Source organism: Dermochelys coriacea, chromosome 25, assembly GCF_009764565.3.
Source record: "Dermochelys coriacea isolate rDerCor1 chromosome 25, rDerCor1.pri.v4, whole genome shotgun sequence".
Classification (NCBI taxonomy): Eukaryota; Metazoa; Chordata; order Testudines; family Dermochelyidae; genus Dermochelys; species Dermochelys coriacea.
In genome coordinates this window covers 12300339-12320135 of record NC_050092.1, presented here as the reverse complement: position 1 = coordinate 12320135, position 19797 = coordinate 12300339, and the positions used below count along the sequence as shown (strand labels likewise).

Below are 19797 nucleotides of genomic sequence, written 5' to 3'. Positions count from 1 at the left end.
CAGTACAACCCCTAGTGTGAACAGTTACACTGGTATAATTGTGCCTCACACCAATACAGCTTATCCCCCTTCCTGTAAAGGAAAAGCTATATCTGTATAAGCACATTTATACCAATATAGGTGTAGCCACACTACTGGGGTTATACCACTTTACCCATCCACTATAGTCAAAGCAGTACAACTTTGTGTGTAGAAAAGCCTTAGGAAAAATGCTACTTTTTTAGGCCAGGTCTACACTACAGGGTTAGGTTGATGTAAGCAGCCTTATGTTGACCTCGCTGTGGAAGTGTCTTCAGTTAAATTTGGCTCCCGCCAAGTTAAGTGCCTCTATACGTTGATTTAGTAACGCCACCTTCCCAAGCGACATACAGTCACGGTTAATGAAGTTAGGTTGACACAGTGTCAGCGTAGATCCTGTGTTGCTTACCGACTGTTACTGGCTTTCAGAAGCTGTCCCACAATGCTCCACACCCACAGTACAATTGACATAAGCGCTCCTGGCAAGGATGCACACCACTGACACAAGGAGCCAAGTATGCACATGCACACACGAGTGATTTAATAACTGTAGTGGCTGTATGCTGATGTAAGTTAGGTCGACATAATTTTATAGTGCAGATGTCGCCTTAAGCGTTAGAGTTTAGCTAACTCCATTGAACCAAAGCACCCTTTTACCTATGCCTGAATTACCCTTAAAAAGTTTTACCAGCATCAGTGGAATCTATGTACTATGTCAGTGGTGTAATACTTTGCCCAACATAGTTATGCCAATAAAAGCCCTACTGTAGATATAGTTATACTGGTATAAGCATTTTTATACAGGTATAACTGTACCTACGCTATGGTTTTTTTGCTGCTTTGAGGCTAAGGGCATGGCTACACTGGAAACTTCAAAGCGCTGTCGCGGGAGCACTTCTGCAGCAGCACTTTGAAGTGCGAGTACGGTCGCACGCGAGCACTAGGAGAGAGCTCTCCCAGCGCTCCTGGTAATCCACCTCCACAAGGGGATTGGCTCCGATGCTGGGAGCCTGTTTACACCAGCACTTTAAAGCGCTCTGACTTGCTGCGCTTAGGGGGGTGATTTTTCACCCCCTTGAGCCAGTAAGTTAGAGCGCTATAAAATGTAAGTGTAGCCAAGCCCTAAGTCTGCACTTAGCAGCTGCCCCACTGCAACATTTCAGTATAGACACTCACTACGCGACAGGAGGGGTTCTCCCATCACTGTAGTTAAGCCGACCTAAAGCTGTCTACACCGGGGACTAGATCGTCTTAATTACTTGATCAGGGTGTGGATTTTCCACAGCTCTGAGAGGTGTTGTGATGTCAATGTAAGTTTTCAGTATAGACCAGCCCTAACTAACCCAGCATAGTTAAATCAGCAAAACTTTGAAATGGAGGCAAGGCCTTAGGCCTGGTCTACCCTAGGAAATTAGATTGGTATAACTACATAGCTCAGGGGTATGAAAAATCCACATCCCTGAGCAATGCAGTTAAAGTGCGAGTCTAAAGTCTAACCCCCGGTGTAGACAGTGCTAGGGTGACGGGAGAATTCTTCCATTGACCTATCTACGCTGATGGGAGAACTCCTCTCGTCGCATGGGTCGTGTCTTCACTGAAGCACTACAGCAGCGCAGCTGCTGTGTTTTAAGTGTAGACAAGCCCATACAAGACCTATATGTGCAGCATCTATAGGTGCATGGATAGCTTGTGTTTGTGTCAGAGTAGCAGCCGTGTTAGTCTGTATTCACAAAAATAAAAGGAGTACTTGTGGCACCTTAGAGACTAACAAATTTATTTGAGCATAAGCTTTTGTGAGCTACAGCTCACTTCATCGGATGCATTCAGTTTCCACTATAGCTCACGAAAGCTTATGCTCAAATAAATTTGTTAGTCTCTAAGGTGCCACAAGTATTCCTTTTATTTTTGTGTTTGTGTGTAGGACAAGGGAAAAGCATAAGCCAATGATATTGTAACAGGCAGTGAGTGGTTTTATTGCAATGTCAGAAGTATACCTAGCCCTTGTCAACTAGTATTATTTACTATTTTATATATATAGCACCACTGGTGTATATTAGGCCCCTAGCAGTCTGGGAGCACTATGATTCTGTAGATTTTTATGAATCAAATGACACCCTCCTCTTCCCTTTCGATCACTAATTTGCCCATGGGATTACACACGCTCCCAGAGGGCAGCGTAGAGGGCAGGAAAGGCAATTTAATCCCACATGTTGCACAGTTTGGGAATGGTGTTTTATTTCTGCAGATTTATTTCAACCCAGGTGTCTGATCATTCTGGCACATACCTGCCACATTTTGTTCTTCGGGAGGAAAAAATCCTCATTTTGGATTAAGTCTAAGGCACTTTTATTTGAAAATCTCGCCTATTGGGAGGAAGGATTTTGCTTATGTGGGTTTCAATGCGACATTTAAAATCTCACATGTGAGGTGGGTTTTTTTGTTTTGTTTTTTGGAAATCTAACTTTCTATCTATTCGCAAAAAGAAAAGGAGTACTTGTGGACCTTAGAGACTAACAAATTTATTTGAGCATAAGCTTTCGTGAGCTACAGCTCACTTCATTGGATGCATTCGGTGGAAAATTTCTATCTATTGAAATAGTCAAGCAGCATGGATGCCCTGCTTACCCTCCTGATAATAGAGAACCAGAGACATCTAGTGGCTTTAGCTAAATCCAGAAGGATATTTAAGGGTTTGATTTGCAAAAGTGCTGTCTACCCCAGACTCCGGCTGATTTCAGTGGACGCTGTGGGTACTCAGCACTTAAGAAAACTATGCCCCTATGCCCTGCTCCTGCAAAGACTTGTTCATAGAATTCACTTAAGTCGATGGGACTACTTACAGTAGTAAAGTTAAGCATATCCGTAAGTGTTTGTGAGATGGTTATTATCTCGGGGGCTTGGGCAAAGAGAATTAAAATTCACAGAGAAAGACTGATGCACAGACACACCCCAGTTTGGGATTGGGGTGGTATTTCTGTAGGCAGATGGCTTGCACAAAACTGACAACTGCATAAGTGATGCACAGGTTAGGCTAACAGTGCAATCTGTTTCCAGAGAAGAGAATTGCTTTTATCCCGGTGGATAGAGTACAGATAATAAGCCCATGTGCTGGGCAGGGATATGCCATCCAACCACGCTGCACTTTTAGGGTGGCTGATGGAGTGTGGGGAGACAGGAATTCCGTTGATAAATGTCTGTTGTGGCTGAGGACTTCTCCTTGCCTTGAGGAACTGTAAGTATGAGCCTAGCTCTTGAGCCATTGATTTCAGCTGTCTTTTGCCCAGCTGTCAGCTCTCACGCACACACCCTTTTCCACACCAGCCAAATCTCCCTCTTTTAGAAGGGGACTCTCATTTAAGATACCTTCAGACTCTTATGCATGAAGGGATTTTGCTGCAGGTTTCAGGGCGGCGTTAGTACTCTTGTTCCTTTAGCTTGTCCTGCCCCTTGGCAATGTCCTGGTTTGCAGGTAGTGTAAGCTGGCTCCACGTGTCAGAGGGAATGATGCAGAAAGATTGCTTCCTTCCCTGACCACAGAGGGAGTGGAAGTGCTCCGTTTACACGTCTCCTTGCAACCTGCATTCGCTCAGCCCGGTAATCTGTGTCCATGCATTTCTCCGAGGCATCGGCAGATGTCCCTCCTCGTTCACATCTCTGCCCTCCTCCTCTCCCAATTTGTACTGGGCATGCTCAGGACCCACAGCCCAGATAAGGGATCCCTTTGATCCAGAAGTAGCCTCTGCTCTTCTTTGCACACTCAGCCTTTTCTGGCTCGCCTATATAAAGCCAGCGAGATCACGGGGGCTCCCTTTCTCTCCCCTCCCCTCCTTAGCCTGCTGGACTTTGCTCCCCGGGTGGGAGAACTAGCAATACCATGAGCTCCTCCGAAGCTGCTGCTCCTATCTTCCTCCAGGGAGAGAACTGCAAGCCGTCATGGAAGGAGGCAGACGCTGGCTTCAATCAGACGGACACCCACTTGGAGATCTTGGGCAAACCAGTGATGGAGAGGTGGGAGACCCCTTACATGCATTCTCTGGCGGCGGTAGCAGCGTCCAAAGGTAACTGACTAGTGAGGTCCCAGCCCCTTGCGTGGGGCGGGCGGGGGGGGGGTGTATTGGCAGCAGCTAGGAGCTCAGATGCACGAGCGGGGATTCCCCGGGATTTTATCTGGAGCCGAAGCGGGTGTTTTCTGTCATTCCCCGCGCTGGAACCCGGAGAGACGCGTCCCCAAGGGGTTTGCGCGTTTGGGAAGCGCGGCTAACAGCGACTAGCAAGAGGCGGCAGCGTCGCCCGGGATGAAGGTTGCGCTCAGCCTGGGAAATAAAGAGCAGTTTGCAGACCCGGCTGAGGGCCGACGTGTGTTTTGGAATCTTGCTCCCGTTGATTCTCCCTTTGCACTGTTCACAGCACCGGGGGACAGTGTTAAATGCTCCACCTTAGAAGACTGAAGTTCCGTTTCCTTTACCAAGAGCAGCTGGGCTTTGCCTACCCTGCAATGAATTGATAATGCAACAAGCATTTCCTCCCCGTATGAAGACGGGTGTTGAATGAAACATACAGCTCTCTCAAATAAGGAGCTGAGCTCCCAGCATACAGCCGAAAGCATGGTGGTTTTTAAACCTTCCGGTGAAGTCATTGCCCGGGTAAAAAGAAAAGGAGTACCCGTGGCACCTTAGAGACTAACAAATTTATTAGAGCATAAGCTTTCGTGAGCTACAGCTCACTTCATCGGATGCATTTGGTGGAAAAAGCAGAGGAGAGATTTATATACACACACACACACACACACACAGAACATGAAACAATGGGTTTATCATACACACTGTAAGGAGAGTGATCACTTAAGATAAGCCATCACCAGCAGCAGGGGGGGGAAAGGAGGAAAACCTTTCATGGTGACAAGCAAGGTAGGTTTCAGAGTAGCAGCCGTGTTAGTCTGTATTCGCAAAAAGAAAAGGAGTACTTGTGGCACCTTAGAGACTAACAAATTTATTAGAGCATAAGCTTTCGTGAGCTACAGCTCACTTCATCGGATGCATTTATGAGCTGTAGCTCACAAAAGCTTATGCTCTAATAAATTTGTTAGTCTCTAAGGTGCCACAAGTACTCCTTTTCTTTAAGCAAGGTAGGCTAATTTCAGCAGTTAACAAGAATATCAGAGGAACAGTGGGGGTGGGAGGGAGAAATACCATGGGGAAATAGTTTTACTTTGTGTAATGACTCATCCATTCCCAGTCTCTATTCAAGCCTAAATTAATTGTATCCAGTTTGCAAATTAATTCCAATTCAGCAGTCTCTCGTTGGAGTCTGTTTTTGAAGCTTTTTTGTTGAAGTATAGCCACTCTTAGGTCTGTGATCGAGTGACCAGAGAGATTGAAGTGTTCTCCAACTGGTTTTTGAATGTTATAATTCTTGACGTCTGATTTGTGTCCATTCATTCTTTTACGTAGAGACTGTCCAGTTTGGCCAATGTACATGGCAGAGGGGGTAACTGTCTGCTGTATTGTTAGCAGCACTTACAGCAAACGTATCAAAGTCAATGTCAGCTATTTATGAATTGATTCTCTCCGTGATGCAAAGGGCAATGGAAGCCGTGTGTTTTGAGTACATCAGAACAGTGCTTCAGGTCCTCTAAGGAAACTTTAAAGATGGCTTGCCCAGATGGATCGAGAGGGCAGAGTTTTGGACTTTCATTCTACATAGATGCCTTTAAAGTATTTGATTTCTGCACAGCTTTGAGGATAACATGGGGGGGTGGGGGTGGGAAATCAGGCCTGTTGTAGCTTTTCAGTCTAAAGTCAAGAGAACTCCAGCAGTGCACAAATAATCTCCTGTCCATTGTCCTTGGTGTTCACTCTTCTCTGTCATGCAATCCACATTTGAACTGTAAATGCCAGGCAAATCCATATGCTCCACTAGAAGCAGGGTTAAGAATAGCACCACTGTAACAGTAGCCGTGTTAAACAGTTGTGCTCTGTGTAATAGAAGACAGGTTTCCAAATAGCTGCAGACTTATCCCTAGGGCAAAAGAGGGGGAGGGGAGGTCTGAAGTTCTGCACTGGAGGAGGGGCTAAAGTACCAGAACCCTCAGGCGATCTCCTTGATCTTTGCACTTTACCTTTCATTTAAAAACAAAGTGTCTGATCCAAAGCCCATTGAAATGAATAGAAAGAAAGACTCACATGGACTTCAGTACCCTAAGGTTTAGGCCCAAAGCTCTTGAAACATGTCACATGGAGATTTTTAGTGGCATGTCTACAAGCAGTGAATTGTTACCAGAGAAGCAGCCCAGAAGGATCAGGTAGTTTGGTTTTGTTAGGAAAAGGTCTAACCACATTTCATATAAGTAATGAAGGTATTACAGGTTTTTAAAATTGGTGTGGAGAAAAAAATCCTCAAAGTTTGGAAGGGCAATAACCCCTTTTAGGGCATAAACTCACCTCTCTCTGATGGGGGTCAGGAAAAAACGTTCTCCAAGGGCAGGTTAATTTCTGAACCTTCTTTTGAAGCATCTGGTGATGGCCACTGTCAGAGAGGAGTTGGACCCCTGCTTTTATCCAGTCTGTTTTGCAGTGTTGTTGTAGCCACTTTTGTGCCAGGATATGAGAGAGAAGGTGGGGGAGGGAATATCTTTTATTGGACCAACTTCAGTTGGTGAAAGACAAGCTTTTGAGCTCCACAGAGCTTTTCTTCAGGTCTGGCAGTCCTCTGTCCCTATGGATTCAAACATTACCTGGAGTCTTGTGCAGCTCCAGCCAATGTAGTGTTACTCCAATGCACGACGGCCAGAATAGTGTAATAATACTTCAGACTTATCGAGTGCTACATTTCCAAAGCATCCTCCCAAACAGGCTATGATTCTGAATGTGCACTTATACAAGCATATGAGCAGTCCCCTTGACCCCAATGGGATTGTCACATGTTTAAAGTTAAGCCTGCAGGTCGGTGTATGCATGATCAGGACCTCATGAGCATAAAGAAAGTGAAACTGACTAGAAACAAAGATGAAACTGACAAACTGAGTTTCCCTCTACCAGCAAAGAAACAGTATAAATGGTTGGGGGGGGAAGAAGTAATTTCTCATCCAGTTTTAATAATTTCAGGAGTTAATAGTTGGATGACTGAGAATATTTATGTTTAAGTAACATTTTAACCCGACAGTGTCCCCTTAAGAAAAAGATAATTTTGGAAGGTGACTGACAATAGACCAAATGACTAAGGTATGCAGAACATTCCTTTCATTTATGCCCATTCACCAATTTTACAGGGTTGCATGTTGCTGGAGGAAGTAATGCCATCACATCCTTGGTGAAAGTGGGTCAATGGTAGGACTTTACACCCACTGATTGGGAGTTTGCATGTACTGAGTCATTCCCATGCTGATGAATTAATTTTCTAGCCTGCCAAGCCATGTGGATCTTGTTCCTTCCAGAGGTTTTCAAACTCCTTATCTCTTCCAACACATTTGCTAGGTTTTCTATCCAGTTAGGCAGGACACCCATGAGTTAGGAGGCAGGGTTTTGTGTTTAAGGTACAGGAGGGAGGAGAGACATGGCTAGAGTGAGAGTAGATAAGTAACAAATCACTGCACCCTGTTTTCCAATCCAGCTTTGATTTAGCTGGCTTGGCAGGCCCCTTGGTGCCAATTCACAGCTTGCCTTGATCTTCTTTCATTTTTCTAAGTAAATTTAGTGCTAATGAAAGAGCCAGAGCATGAAAATCCCCTGGCTTGAGAATGGGTCCAACATGCAGAGGTGGGACAAGCTTCCCCTGCATGCTACCCTATCGACGTGACCCAATTCTGACCCAGAGGGACTTCCTTTAGGGCTAAGAATGATTTTCAGTCTCCATGGCCCATCCAATCCTTGGGTCACATTGCTGAGACTGCCGAGAGAGGAGACCCAGCTAGAGCCAGCTGGGTGGGGGCAGACATCAAGACCAAAAAGCCTTCAGACAGTAATGACTGCTGGTCACTAGCAGCCTGGCTTGGACCTGCACCAGTGACCTATAGGTGAAAGATTCTATACTGCCCCAGCCAGTTCCTCCCAGGTTCATATCTGAGCACAGAAGACTAAGGGAGCAGCTGCCTTGTATCCTGCGATCAAGACAGCTATCATTTAACTCTCGAGCGCGCCTACAGAACATTGGTAGCCCCAGGCTGTGACCTGTCTTTCCCCAGGCGGCCGTGTGCTGGAAGTGGGATTTGGCATGGCCATCGCGGCCACCAAACTGGAAGAGTTCGACATTGAGGAGCATTGGATCATTGAATGCAATGAGGGCGTCTTCCAGAGGCTGCAGGAGTGGGCCAAGAAACAGCCACACAAGGTACGAGCAGCTCCGCTCGCTGTAGACAAGGATGCATTGCAGACTCTGTGCACCTTTGTAGCTACAGCTGAGAGCATCAACGGGCTACAATATGGCCTGGGATGGGGGAAATCCCAATCTCTGGCTGTGTAGCTATGTTCATATACAGCCCTTATCACCAGGCTCTGAGCGCCTTTCAGTTAAAGGATTTTGTCCCTCCACTCCCCAAAGCATTACTCCCATCTTACAGCTGGGGAGGCGAGGCACAGGCTAGATTGTGGTTTGCCCAAGGGCACAAAGGAAGACTGTCGGAGCCAGGAATTGACTCCAAATGGCAAGTTGCTCCCCAGTGCCCTAATCGCTAGGCCAGCCTTCCTGCCCATTTCTTACCCTCTAGATTTCCCTGAGGGTATGTCTACACTACGAAATTAGGTCGATATTATAGAAGTTGATTTTTAGAAATAGATTTTATACAGTTGATTGCATATGTCCACACTAAGCACATTAAGTCAGCGGAGTGCGTCATAGAATCATAGAATCATAGAATATCAGGGTTGGAAGGGACCCCAGAAGGTCATCTAGTCCAACCCCCTGCTCAAAGCAGGACCAAGTCCCAGTTAAATCATCCCAGCCAGGGCTTTGTCAAGCCTGACCTTAAAAACCTCTAAGGAAGGAGATTCTACCACCTCCCTAGGTAACGCATTCCAGTGTTTCACCACCCTCTTAGTGAAAAAGTTTTTCCTAATATCCAATCTAAACCTCCCCCATTGCAACTTGAGACCATTACTCCTCGTTCTGTCATCTGCTACCATTGAGAACAGTCTAGAGCCATCCTCTTTGAAACCCCCTTTCAGGTAGTTGAAAGCAGCTATCAAATCCCCCTTCATTCTTCTCTTCTGCAGACTAAACAATCCCAGCTCCCTCAGCCTCTCCTCATAAGTCATGTGCTCTAGACCCCTAATCATTTTCGTAGCCCTTCGTTGTACTCTTTCCAATTTATCCACATCCTTCCTGTAGTGTGGGGCCCAAAACTGGACACAGTACTCCAGATGAGGCCTCACCAGTGTCGAATAGAGGGGAACGATCACGTCCCTCGATCTGCTCGCTATGCCCCTACTTATACATCCCAAAATGCCATTGGCCTTCTTGGCAACAAGGGCACACTGCTGACTCATATCCAGCTTCTCGTCCACTGTCACCCCTAGGTCCTTTTCCGCAGAACTGCTGCCGAGCCATTCGGTCCCTAGTCTGTAGCGGTGCATTGGATTCTTCCATCCTAAGTGCAGGACCCTGCACTTATCCTTATTGAACCTCATTAGATTTCTTTTGGCCCAATCCTCCAATTTGTCTAGGTCCTTCTGTATCCTATCCCTCCCCTCCAGCGTATCTACCACTCCTCCCAGTTTAGTATCATCCGCAAATTTGCTGAGAGTGCAATCCACACCATCCTCCAGATCATTTATGAAGATATTGAACAAAACGGGCCCCAGGACCGACCCCTGGGGCACTCCACTTAACACCGGCTGCCAACTAGACATGGAGCCATTGATCACTACCCGTTGAGCCCGACAATCTAGCCAGCTTTCTACCCACCTTATAGTGCATTCATCCAGCCCATACTTCCTTAACTTGCTGACAAGAATGCTGTGGGAGACCGTGTCAAAAGCTTTGCTAAAGTCAAGAAACAATATATCCACTGCTTTCCCTTCATCCACAGAACCAGTAATCTCATCATAAAAGGCGATTAGATTAGTCAGGCATGACCTTCCCTTGGTGAATCCATGCTGACTGTTCCTGATCACTTTCCTCTCCTCTAAGTGCTTCAGGATTGATTCTTTGAGGACCTGCTCCATGATTTTTCCAGGGACTGAGGTGAGGCTGACTGGCCTGTAGTTCCCAGGATCCTCCTTCTTCCCTTTTTTAAAGATGGGCACTACATTAGCCTTTTTCCAGTCATCCGGGACTTCCCCCGTTCGCCACGAGTTTTCAAAGATAATGGCCAAGGGCTCTGCAATCACAGCCGCCAATTCCTTCAGCACTCTCGGATGCAATTCGTCCGGCCCCATGGACTTGTGCACGTCCAGCTTTTCTAAATAGTCCCTAACCACCTCTATCTCTACAGAGGGCTGGCCATCTCTTCCCCATTTTGTGTTGCCCAGCACAGCAGTCTGGGAGCTGACCTTGTTAGTGAAAACAGAGGCAAAAAAAGCATTGAGTACATTAGCTTTTTCCACATCCTCTGTCACTAACTACCTCACTACCATGGCTAGGATTGACTTACGGACTTACGGAGCAGTGCACGGTGGGTAGCTGTCCCACAGTTCCCACAGTCTCTGCCACCCATTGAAATTCTGGGTTAAGCGCCCAATGCCTGATGGGACAAAAACATTGTCACGGGTGGTTTTGGGTACATGTTGTCAGTCGCCCCTCCCTCTGTGAAAGCAACAGCAGACAATCGTTTCGCACCTTTTTTCCATGCGGACGCCATACTGCTTTCAGCAGAGAGTGCAGTAGGACTGCTAACCGTCGTCATCCACCACTTCTGCTGCAACTCCGCTCTGCTGCTATTGTCTCAATAGCGAATTCCTCCATGTTGTCTGTCATGGGCTTCTGGGTACGTGTGTTCTTCCTCGGGAAATGTGTGCGGTGCTGTCGTCCTCCACCGCTTCCGCTGCAACTCTGCTCTCCTGAATCCACCTCGCAGGTCTTCTCGTCATTCTGTATAAATATCTATTCTCGTGGCATCTGTTGTCAGCCACTGCTTCTGCTGCAACTCTGCTCTCCTGCAGACGCCGTACCATGGCAAACATGGAGCCCGCTCAGATCACCGCGGCAGTTATGAGCACTGTAAACACCTCGTGCATTATCGTGCAGTATGTGCAGAACCAGAACCTGCAAAAGCAGGCAAGGAGGCAACGGCAGCGCAGTGACGAGAGTGATGAGGACATGGACACAGACGTCTCTCAAAGTACGGGCCCTGTCAATTTGGCCATCCTGGTGGCAATGGGGGAGGCTCATGCAGTGGACCACCAATTCTGGGCCCGGGAAAGAAGCACAGACTGGTGGGACCACATAGTGTTCCAGGTCTGGGATGATTCCCAGTGGCTGCAAAACTTTTGCATGCATAAGGGCACTTTCATGGAACTTTGTGCCTTGCTTTCCCCTGCCCTGAGGCACAAGAATACCAAGCTGAGAGCAGCCCTCACAGTTCACAAGCGAGTGGCTATAGCCCTCTGGAAGCTTGCAATGCGAGACAGCTACTGGTCAGTCGGGAATCAATTTGGAGCAGGCAAATCTCCTGTGGGGGCTGCTGTGATCCAAGTAGCCAACGCAATCACTGAGCTGCTGCTATCAAGGGTAGTGACCCTGGGAAATGTGCAGGTCATAGTGGATGGCTTTGCTGCAATGGGATTCCCTACCTGTGGTGCAGCGATAGATGGAACCCATATCCCGATCTTGGGACTGGACCACTTTGGCAGCCAGTATGTAAACTGCAAGGGGTATTTTTCAATGGTACGGAAAGCACTGGTGGATCACAAGAGACGTTTCACAGACATCAACGTGGGATGGCCGGGAAAGGTACATGACGCTCACATCTTCAGGAACTCTGGTCTGTTTGAACAGCTGCAGGATTTACTTCCCAGACCAGAAAATAACTGTTGGGGATGTTGAAATGCCTATAGTTATCCTTGGGGACCCAGCCTACTCCTTAATGCCATGGCTCATGAAGCCATACACAAGCACCCTGGACAGTAGTCAGGAGCTGTTCAACTATAGGCTGAGCAAGTGCAGAATGGTGGTAGAATGTGCATTTGGATGTTTAAAAACGTGCTGGCACAGTTTACTGACTCAGTTAGACCTCAGTGAAACCAATATTCCCATTGTTATTGCTGCTTGCTGTGTGCTCCACGGTATCTGTGAGAGTAAGGGGGAGACGTTTATGGCGGGGTGGAAGGTTGAGGCAAATCGCCTGGCCACTGATTATGCACAGCCAGACACCAGGGCAATTAGAAGAGCACAGCAGGGCGCGCTGTGCATCAGAGAAGCTTTAAAACACAGTTTCACGACTGGCCAGGCTACTGTGTGACAGTTCTGTTTGTTTCTCCTTGATGAAAACCGACCCCCTTGGTTCACTCTACTTCCCTGTAGGCCAACCGCCCTCCCACCTTCAATCATCGCTTGCAGAGGCAATAAAGTCATTGTTGTTTCAAAATCATGCATTCTTTATTAATTCATCACACAAACAGAGGGAGAACTGTCAAGGTAGCCCGGGAGGGGTAGGGGAGGAGGGAAGCACCAAGTGGGGTGGTGGATGAGAGGAGGAGGGAAGGACAAGGCCACACTGCACTTCAAAACTTATTGAATGCCAGCCTTCTGTTGCTTGGGCAGTTCTCTGGGGTGGAGTGGTTGGGTGCCGGGAGGCCTTTCCCCCCCCCACGTTCTTGGGCGTCTGGGTGAGGAAGCTATGGAACTTGGGGAGGAGAGCAGGCGGTTACACGGGCTGCAGCGGTGGTCTGTACTCCTGCAGCCTTTCCTGCAGCTCCACCAGATGCTGGAGCATATCAGTTTGATCCCCCATTAGCCTCAGCATTACATCCTGCCTCCTCTCATCTTGCTCCCGCCACCTCTCATCTCGCTTGTCCCTCCTGTCCTCGTGTTCATTTTCTGCTTTCCTGGACTCTGACACTATTTGCCTTCACGCATTCTGCTAAGCTCTTTCAGTGCGGGAGAACTGCATGAGCTCAGAGAACATTTAATCGCGAGTGCGTTTTTTTCGCCTTCCTATCTGCGCTAGCCTCTGGGACAGAGATGATGGGGGAGCATTGAAACATTTGCATCTGCGGGAGGAAAAAAAGGGAGAATAGTATTTAAAAAGATACATTTTAGAGAACAATGGGTAGACTCTTTCATGGTGAACTAAGCTGTTAACATTACATAGCTCATGTGCTTTCGGTACAAGGTTGCATTTTGCCTCTCGTATTGAGGGCCTGCTGGTTTGGTGTGAAAGATCACACACGCAGGGCCAGGCAACAGGATTCGGCTTGCAGGCAGCTATGGTAAGCCACAGTCTTTTGGCTTCTTCAACCTTCATAATACATGGGAATGGTTTCAAACAGCAGTGCCCTCCTTTCCCATACCAAGCACCGGTTGCGTTGGCCATTTAAAAGGAGGAGCTGCGGTTTTTGGGTTAACGTGCAGCACAAACCCAACTAAATCTCCCCCCCCCCCCATTCTCTAGGATGATCACTCTCCTGAGGAGAACACTGAGAGATAAAGAACGGATGTTGCTTGAATGCCAGCAAACACCGGGACTATACGCTGTCATGCTTTGTTATGCAATGATTCCAGACTACGTGCTATTGGCCTGGCATGGTAAAGTGTCCTACCATGGAGGACGGAATAAGGCTGCCCTCCCGAGAAACCTTTTGCAAAGGCTTTGGGAGTACCTCCAGGAGAGCTTCATGGAGATGTCCCTGGAGGATTTCCGCTCCAGCCCCAGACAAGTTAACAGACTTTTCCAGTAGCTATACTGGCCGCGAATGCATCCCAAGTCTTCAGGGCAAAATAATTATTAAACACGCTTGCTTTTAAACCATGTATTACATTTACAAAGGTACGCTCACCAGAGGTGCCTTCTCCGGCTTCATGGTCCGGGAGCCCGCCTTGGGAGGGTATTGGCTCCAGGGTGATAAACAGTTCCTGGCTGTTGGGGAGAATGGTTTCTCTGCTTGCCTGCTGTGCGCTATCATCCTCCTCCTTCTCCTCTTCCTCATCCCTAAAATCCTCATCCCTGTTGCATGAGACTCCCCCCTTGCAGGTGTTCACAGACGGGGTGGAGCCCCCCTCTAGAACTGCATGCAGCTCATCATAGAAGCAGCATGTCTGGGGCTCTGACCTGGAGCGGCCATTTGCCTCTTTGGTTTTTTGATAGGCTTGCCTGAGATCCTTAATATTCACATGGCACTGCTGCAGGTCCCTGTTGTAGCCTCTGTCCATCATGCCCTTGGAGATTTTGGCAAATATTTTGGCATTTTGTCTTTTGGAATGGAGTTCTGATAGCACGGATTCGTCTCTCCATACAGCGATCAGATCCAGTACTTCCCGTTCGGTCCATGCTGGAGCTCTTTTGTGATTCTGGGACTGTGCTGATCAGCTCACCACGCTGGCCAAACAGGAAATGAAATTCAAAAGTTCCTGGGGCTTTTCCTGTCTACCTGGTTAATACATCTGAGCTGAAAGTGCTGTCCAGAGCGGACACAACGGAGCACTCTGGGATAGCTCCCGGAGGCCAATACCATCGAATTGTATCTACACTACCCCAAATTTGACTCGGCGATGTCGATTTCAGTGTGAATCCCCTCGTTGGGGAGGAGTACAGAAATCTATTTCAAGAGCCCTTTAAGTTGACAAACATGGTTTTGTCATGTGGAAGGGTGCAGGGTTAAATCGATCTAACGCTGCTAAATTTGACCTAAACTCATAGTGTAGACCTGGGCTGAGCTGAACAAGGAAATCTTTGGAACCAGAGTTAAAAAAAATCAAAACTTTCATAACTTGGAAGCAGAAGAAAAGTTTAGCAACACACAACCACTCCATTAAGCAAAACATTGACTCTCTCAGTAAAGCAAAGGCTGGCCCCACACGGTTCCTGTACACTCACTAGTATAAAGTTGTTTATTAATTTGCACCATAAATCCGTTTTTTAAATCGGTCACAATGTATGAGAGTACCCTTGATGGGGTAGAGGATCCTCAGTTAAACTAACATATATGGGCACCGCACCCTGGGTTACATGGATGCCACTCCAGTGAGGACCAGCGAGATACCAGAGGGGGTGGATTTGACTTGTGGACTCTCCCTTTCCCCCTCTCTGCCCCCACGACTTTAACTAGGCCAAATCCATCCTTAGTGTAACTTATACTGCAGCAAATGGACTTGAATTACACCAGCGTGGGATTTGGCCCAATATCTGTGTGTTGGAAGTTGCAAATGCTGGTCTTGTGACACACGCACTCTCTCTCGCCCAATCCTTGGTGCAGATCAGCTTCGCTCCATTGAAGCTACCGCGCTCCACTGACGTACACCCATTGTGGAGCTGGACTTTTATATTTAATCAGGGCTTGTTAAGAGGAAAACAACTTTAATGCTGCATGTAGCGGACATTGATCCAACTCTTTCTTCCTGCCCCATTCCCTGGGTGTTTCTTATTCTTGCTTTGGTCAATCACTGATCAGAATCTGTGCCTACATACCATCTGGTGACTTCTCCTTGTCTTACCTGAAGGTCGTCCCCTTGAAGGGACTGTGGGAAGATGTGGCGCCGACGCTGCCAGATGGACACTTTGACGGTAAGGGAAGCAGATTGAAATAAAAATCTAAAGAGATCATTGGAATCCCAGGGGTGGGTTGTGGAGAAGGAGGCTGCTGGGCAGTGAGAACCTCCACAACACCCATGGATCAGGGGCCCAGAGAAAGACAAACTACGCCAGAGCCAGCAAGCCCTAGTTTATAGGGCAGGATTTAGAGTGGCACGTGATCTGGCCTGAAATCTTACAGAATCTAGGACAGGTGTGGCCATTAGACAATGGAGGGATTCAAATGGAGCATGAATCAGGGGCGCTAGCTATAGACTCGATAGGAGGGTGCTATGTAAACCCAGTCTGAACAGCACCTGAATTTAGTCATGCTAGGAGTAAGAATGATCACGCACCCCTAGGAAAATATACCAGGTGGCCTAATTTTCACAGGTGTTGAGCACCTGAAACTCCCATCCAATTCAATGGGAGCTGACCTTGCTCAGGCTCTATGAAAAAAGTCAGGGCCTAAGATTAAGTACCATGCATTGCTGGAGGAGCTGCACATTAGCTACATGAGAGGCTGTGTGACCTAGTGGATAGAGCACCAGAGCCCCATTGGGCTAGGCGGTGCACCCACATACGGTGAGAGACAATCTCTGCCCTACAGGGCTTACAGTCTAAATCAACAAGATAGAGGCCTGGCGGGGAAACTGAGGCACACAAAAGGGAGGTGACCTGCCTAAGGGCAGTGGCAGAGCCAAGAATAGAACTGATGCCTCCTGACTCCCAGCTCAGTGGCCTGGCTGCTTGGCCCTGCTGCCTCATTAGCTCGCACTGAAGCAGGAGAGATGAAATTCAGCTAGCCAGCTTAGCCCAGCCTCCCAAAGCTTGGCAGAAGGAAAGCACGTTGTTGTCGTTACGATGAAGCTATCACCAACACTGGTGTTATCAAATGCATGTGACTCAAATGTCATGTATTAAGGGGGGGAGACATGCCAAGCAGCCAGCTACGAAGAGGAATCTTAGCCCAACTAAACGGTCCCAGTCTGTGCTACAGCATATCTTGTAGCTAATGCATTATTTCCCTCGGTTTTCCTGGACAGGCATCCTCTATGATACCTATCCCCTGTCAGCAGAAACCTGGCACACTCACCAGTTCAGCTTTATCAAGGTAACAGACTCTCCTGCGTTCTCCAACGAGCAGGATTCTTCCCTCGTTATCCACATATTGCAAGCCCCCTGCTAGCGTTTCTGCAGCAGCTTCAGGCATTTGGGGGCCTGCTCAGACAAGGTGCTGAGTGCTCTCAGCTCTGGTTGGGTTTCACTGGGAACTGAGGACATATCACCTGACAGGGTCAGGACTTTAATTCCCCAAAGGCCTCTCTGAGCTGGAGAGTTAGATCTGTAGTCCATCTCCAAAGCCACATAGGAGTTGTCATGAGATGGACCTGGCCCTGAGAGACTTGCTAGGATGGGCCTTTGCCCATTGTTACGTTACAGCCATCAGCTTCTCCATGCTGCTTTGGGGCCCAGGGTGTTTTAGGAACGTGGGATTTTCGCATGTAGCCCACGTTTGTCTCCTGTGGCACCTTTCCTACCAATGCTACTCAAGAAGAGTTTTGCTGGAGTTACGTGGGAGAGGGACTGGCCCTAGCAAGGGGCAATTGAAGCTTTCACAGATTCTCTGAAAGGAAATGGAGGGGGGAGATGTCGAGGGAGGTTGTTCTAGATGGCAGGTGCTACAGTAGGATGTCCAGGTGCCTGGTTTTTGACTGGAAAATCCAGTCCAAAAGGGGGCTGACAGGGTCCAGTCAGATCTACTGACCGGACATCCAAAGTCCAGTTACTGCAAGCAGGAAGACACTGTCATCACCCACTCCAGCCCCTACTCAGCCATTCCCAGCCCTATCTCCACAGGCAAGTAGCGAGGGGGGTAGGGGGGAGTTGATGGGAGCAGAGCCTCAGGAGAAGAGACGGGACAGGGCGGGGCTTTGGTGGAAGAGGCGGGACAGGGGATGTTCCTGCACTCCTGCTTGAGTGTCCGGTTTTTAAATATTGCAAGTTGGCAACCCTATGCTACGGAGGGAAGGCTCCTGCCCCGGGAAGGGGCAGAGAGGCGCATAGTGTTTAGGGCACCCCCTAAATCCCATCAGCGTCTGGTTGGTTTCCCTCTTCCACAGGGTCATGCTTTCCGCTTGCTGAAAGCCGGCGGCGTGCTCACCTACTGCAACCTGACATCCTGGGGGGAGCTGCTCAAGACTGAGTACACGGACATCGAGAAGATGTTTGAGGTGAGGACGGGCAGAGGCTCGGAGAGCCCCATGGCAGACATGACCATAGGTGAGGGGGTGCCAAACCCTGCAGTCGTTTCTCACTCACCCAAGGTGGCTGCTGACAGGAGCATACAGATACCAGAGTCCTACCACCTGCCCGACTGTGGGTGCAAAGCTGCATTAGGCCTCGCACCTGCCATTCTGTTTGCGGACAAAAACGAACACACGAGTTTTACAGGTCTGGATTAGATCCACATAAAAACAGGCCAGTCCTCAGCCCTTTGGAAACAGGCCCTCCGTTAAATGGCACGGCTAGATAACAGGCAGGTGATAACAAGAGCAGGAAGGAACGGTTGACAACTAGGGCTTGGCGGGACCCAGTTCAAGCATACACTTCAGAAGCACCATAAAGTACAGTGGGTGTTTTTCCAGGACAGGCATCTAAAGCTTCAGGCATCTTAGTGGCTGGGGCAGTGTCATTTTAATGTAACCAGACCGGTTAAACAAAGGGTTAGGCGTCGCGTTCCTCGATGATCACATTGGGACAGACTGTGTGTTCAGGCGGAGGTGGCTCAGAACCTCACCGGTCTCTGTCTTACCTGTCCCTCCCTTAGGAGACTCAAGTTGCATACCTGATGGAGGCAGGGTTCAAGAAGGAGAACGTAAGCACCAGCGTGATGGACTTGATCCCACCTGAGAACTGCCGGTACTACTCCTTCCACAAAATGATCACGCCCACCATCATCAAAGAGTGAGCAGCCACCCAGCATCCTCTCCTGCCTCGCTCGCTCAGCTGCTACAACAGAGAGAGGAAAGAAATCCTGCCAGCAGGAGTGAAAACTAAATCATCAAGGACTGGCTATTTACAATCCAGGGAGGGGAGGGAATATTCATCGCTCTACAGTACTAATGAGGGAAGATTAACATATCGATTGGACTTTTCAGTAAGATTGAGGGGAGGGGAGGATTTGGGAAAGTGCGGGTGGAAGTTTGAGAGTTTAGAACTAGCACGTCGGTAGTGGACCCTGTACCACAAAGGGTCCAAGTGGCTAGGACTGGGATTCAGGGCTCCTGCCTTCTAGTTCCAGCTCTGCCACTGAGCTGCTGGTGTTTATGAGCAAGTCGCTGCCCCCTCTGTGCCTCAGTTTCCCCATCCACAATACATCATTATCCCCTTTCTTCCCCCCCCCCACACACACACCTAATGCTTTGAGATCTATGACTGTAAGACACTAGGTCAGAGCTAGGTGTTATTTGGTCAACGAAACCTGCCCCAAGGCCTGGCTGTGGATCTGGGGCATTTCTCCTACATTTTTAAAGAATCTTTTTATTGTGGGGTTTGACCAGCACTCAGAGCCCTTGCTGTAGGCTCCACAGCTGTTGATTAAAGTGAAAATCAGGAGGGGACTGTAGGTAACTTGAATGAGGGATTTCCTAAGCCGAGTTTCCTGTGGAACACTGTCCTTTTTTAAAGATCAAGACTTGACTCTCCACGACCAGCCGAGTAAAGTACCCTCTACCCCCCAGAGTTTAATTCCGAAAGCCTGGCATTTGCATTTGTGTAATTAAATGAGGTTCAGACAACTCCCAGAGCAAATCCTATGGGAATCTCCGCTTATATTTTTGGCTAATGGCCCGTTTTTAATTAAGATTTTGGTAATGAATTCTTATGATCTTCCAGGAAGTTTACCACTACATGACTAATTACCCACCTCCGTACATAGATGTGGTGGACATGCTATTAATACAAACACTAAAGAAAGTAAATTGACTTAAAATCTACAGCTCAGACTTCAGAATTGTTTATTTTCATTTTTTATAAGCACATGTAACTCTGCAGTGGCTCTGTGCTCCTCATTACAGGGGGCCTGAAGTGCTGGTGGCAAATCACCAATCTGTTTACTC

At 48.1% G+C, this 19797-nt stretch overlaps 1 protein-coding gene across 1 annotated transcript; it reads left to right on the top strand.

The window, feature by feature from the left end:
* Positions 1–3700: 3700 nt before the first annotated feature.
* On the top strand, positions 3701–19676 carry GAMT (guanidinoacetate N-methyltransferase). Its single transcript, XM_038383972.2, has 6 exons — positions 3701–4076; positions 8198–8343; positions 15607–15670; positions 16723–16790; positions 17800–17910; positions 18507–19676. Exons 1-6 carry the CDS (start codon positions 3893–3895, stop codon positions 18645–18647), a joined length of 714 nt encoding a protein of 237 aa, XP_038239900.1. The 5' UTR covers positions 3701–3892; the 3' UTR covers positions 18648–19676.
* Positions 19677–19797: the final 121 nt, after the last annotated feature.

Bases quoted from the DNA above. Each gene is read 5' to 3' on its own strand.
- GAMT (XM_038383972.2), top strand. From the start codon at position 3,893: ATGAGCTCCTCCGAAGCTGCTGCTCCTATCTTCCTCCAGGGAGAGAAC. The intron at 4,077-8,197 runs GTAACTGACTAG...GTCTTTCCCCAG, and splicing joins GGCGGTAGCAGCGTCCAAAG to GCGGCCGTGTGCTGGAAGTG. The intron at 16,791-17,799 runs GTAACAGACTCT...CCTCTTCCACAG, and splicing joins ACCAGTTCAGCTTTATCAAG to GGTCATGCTTTCCGCTTGCT.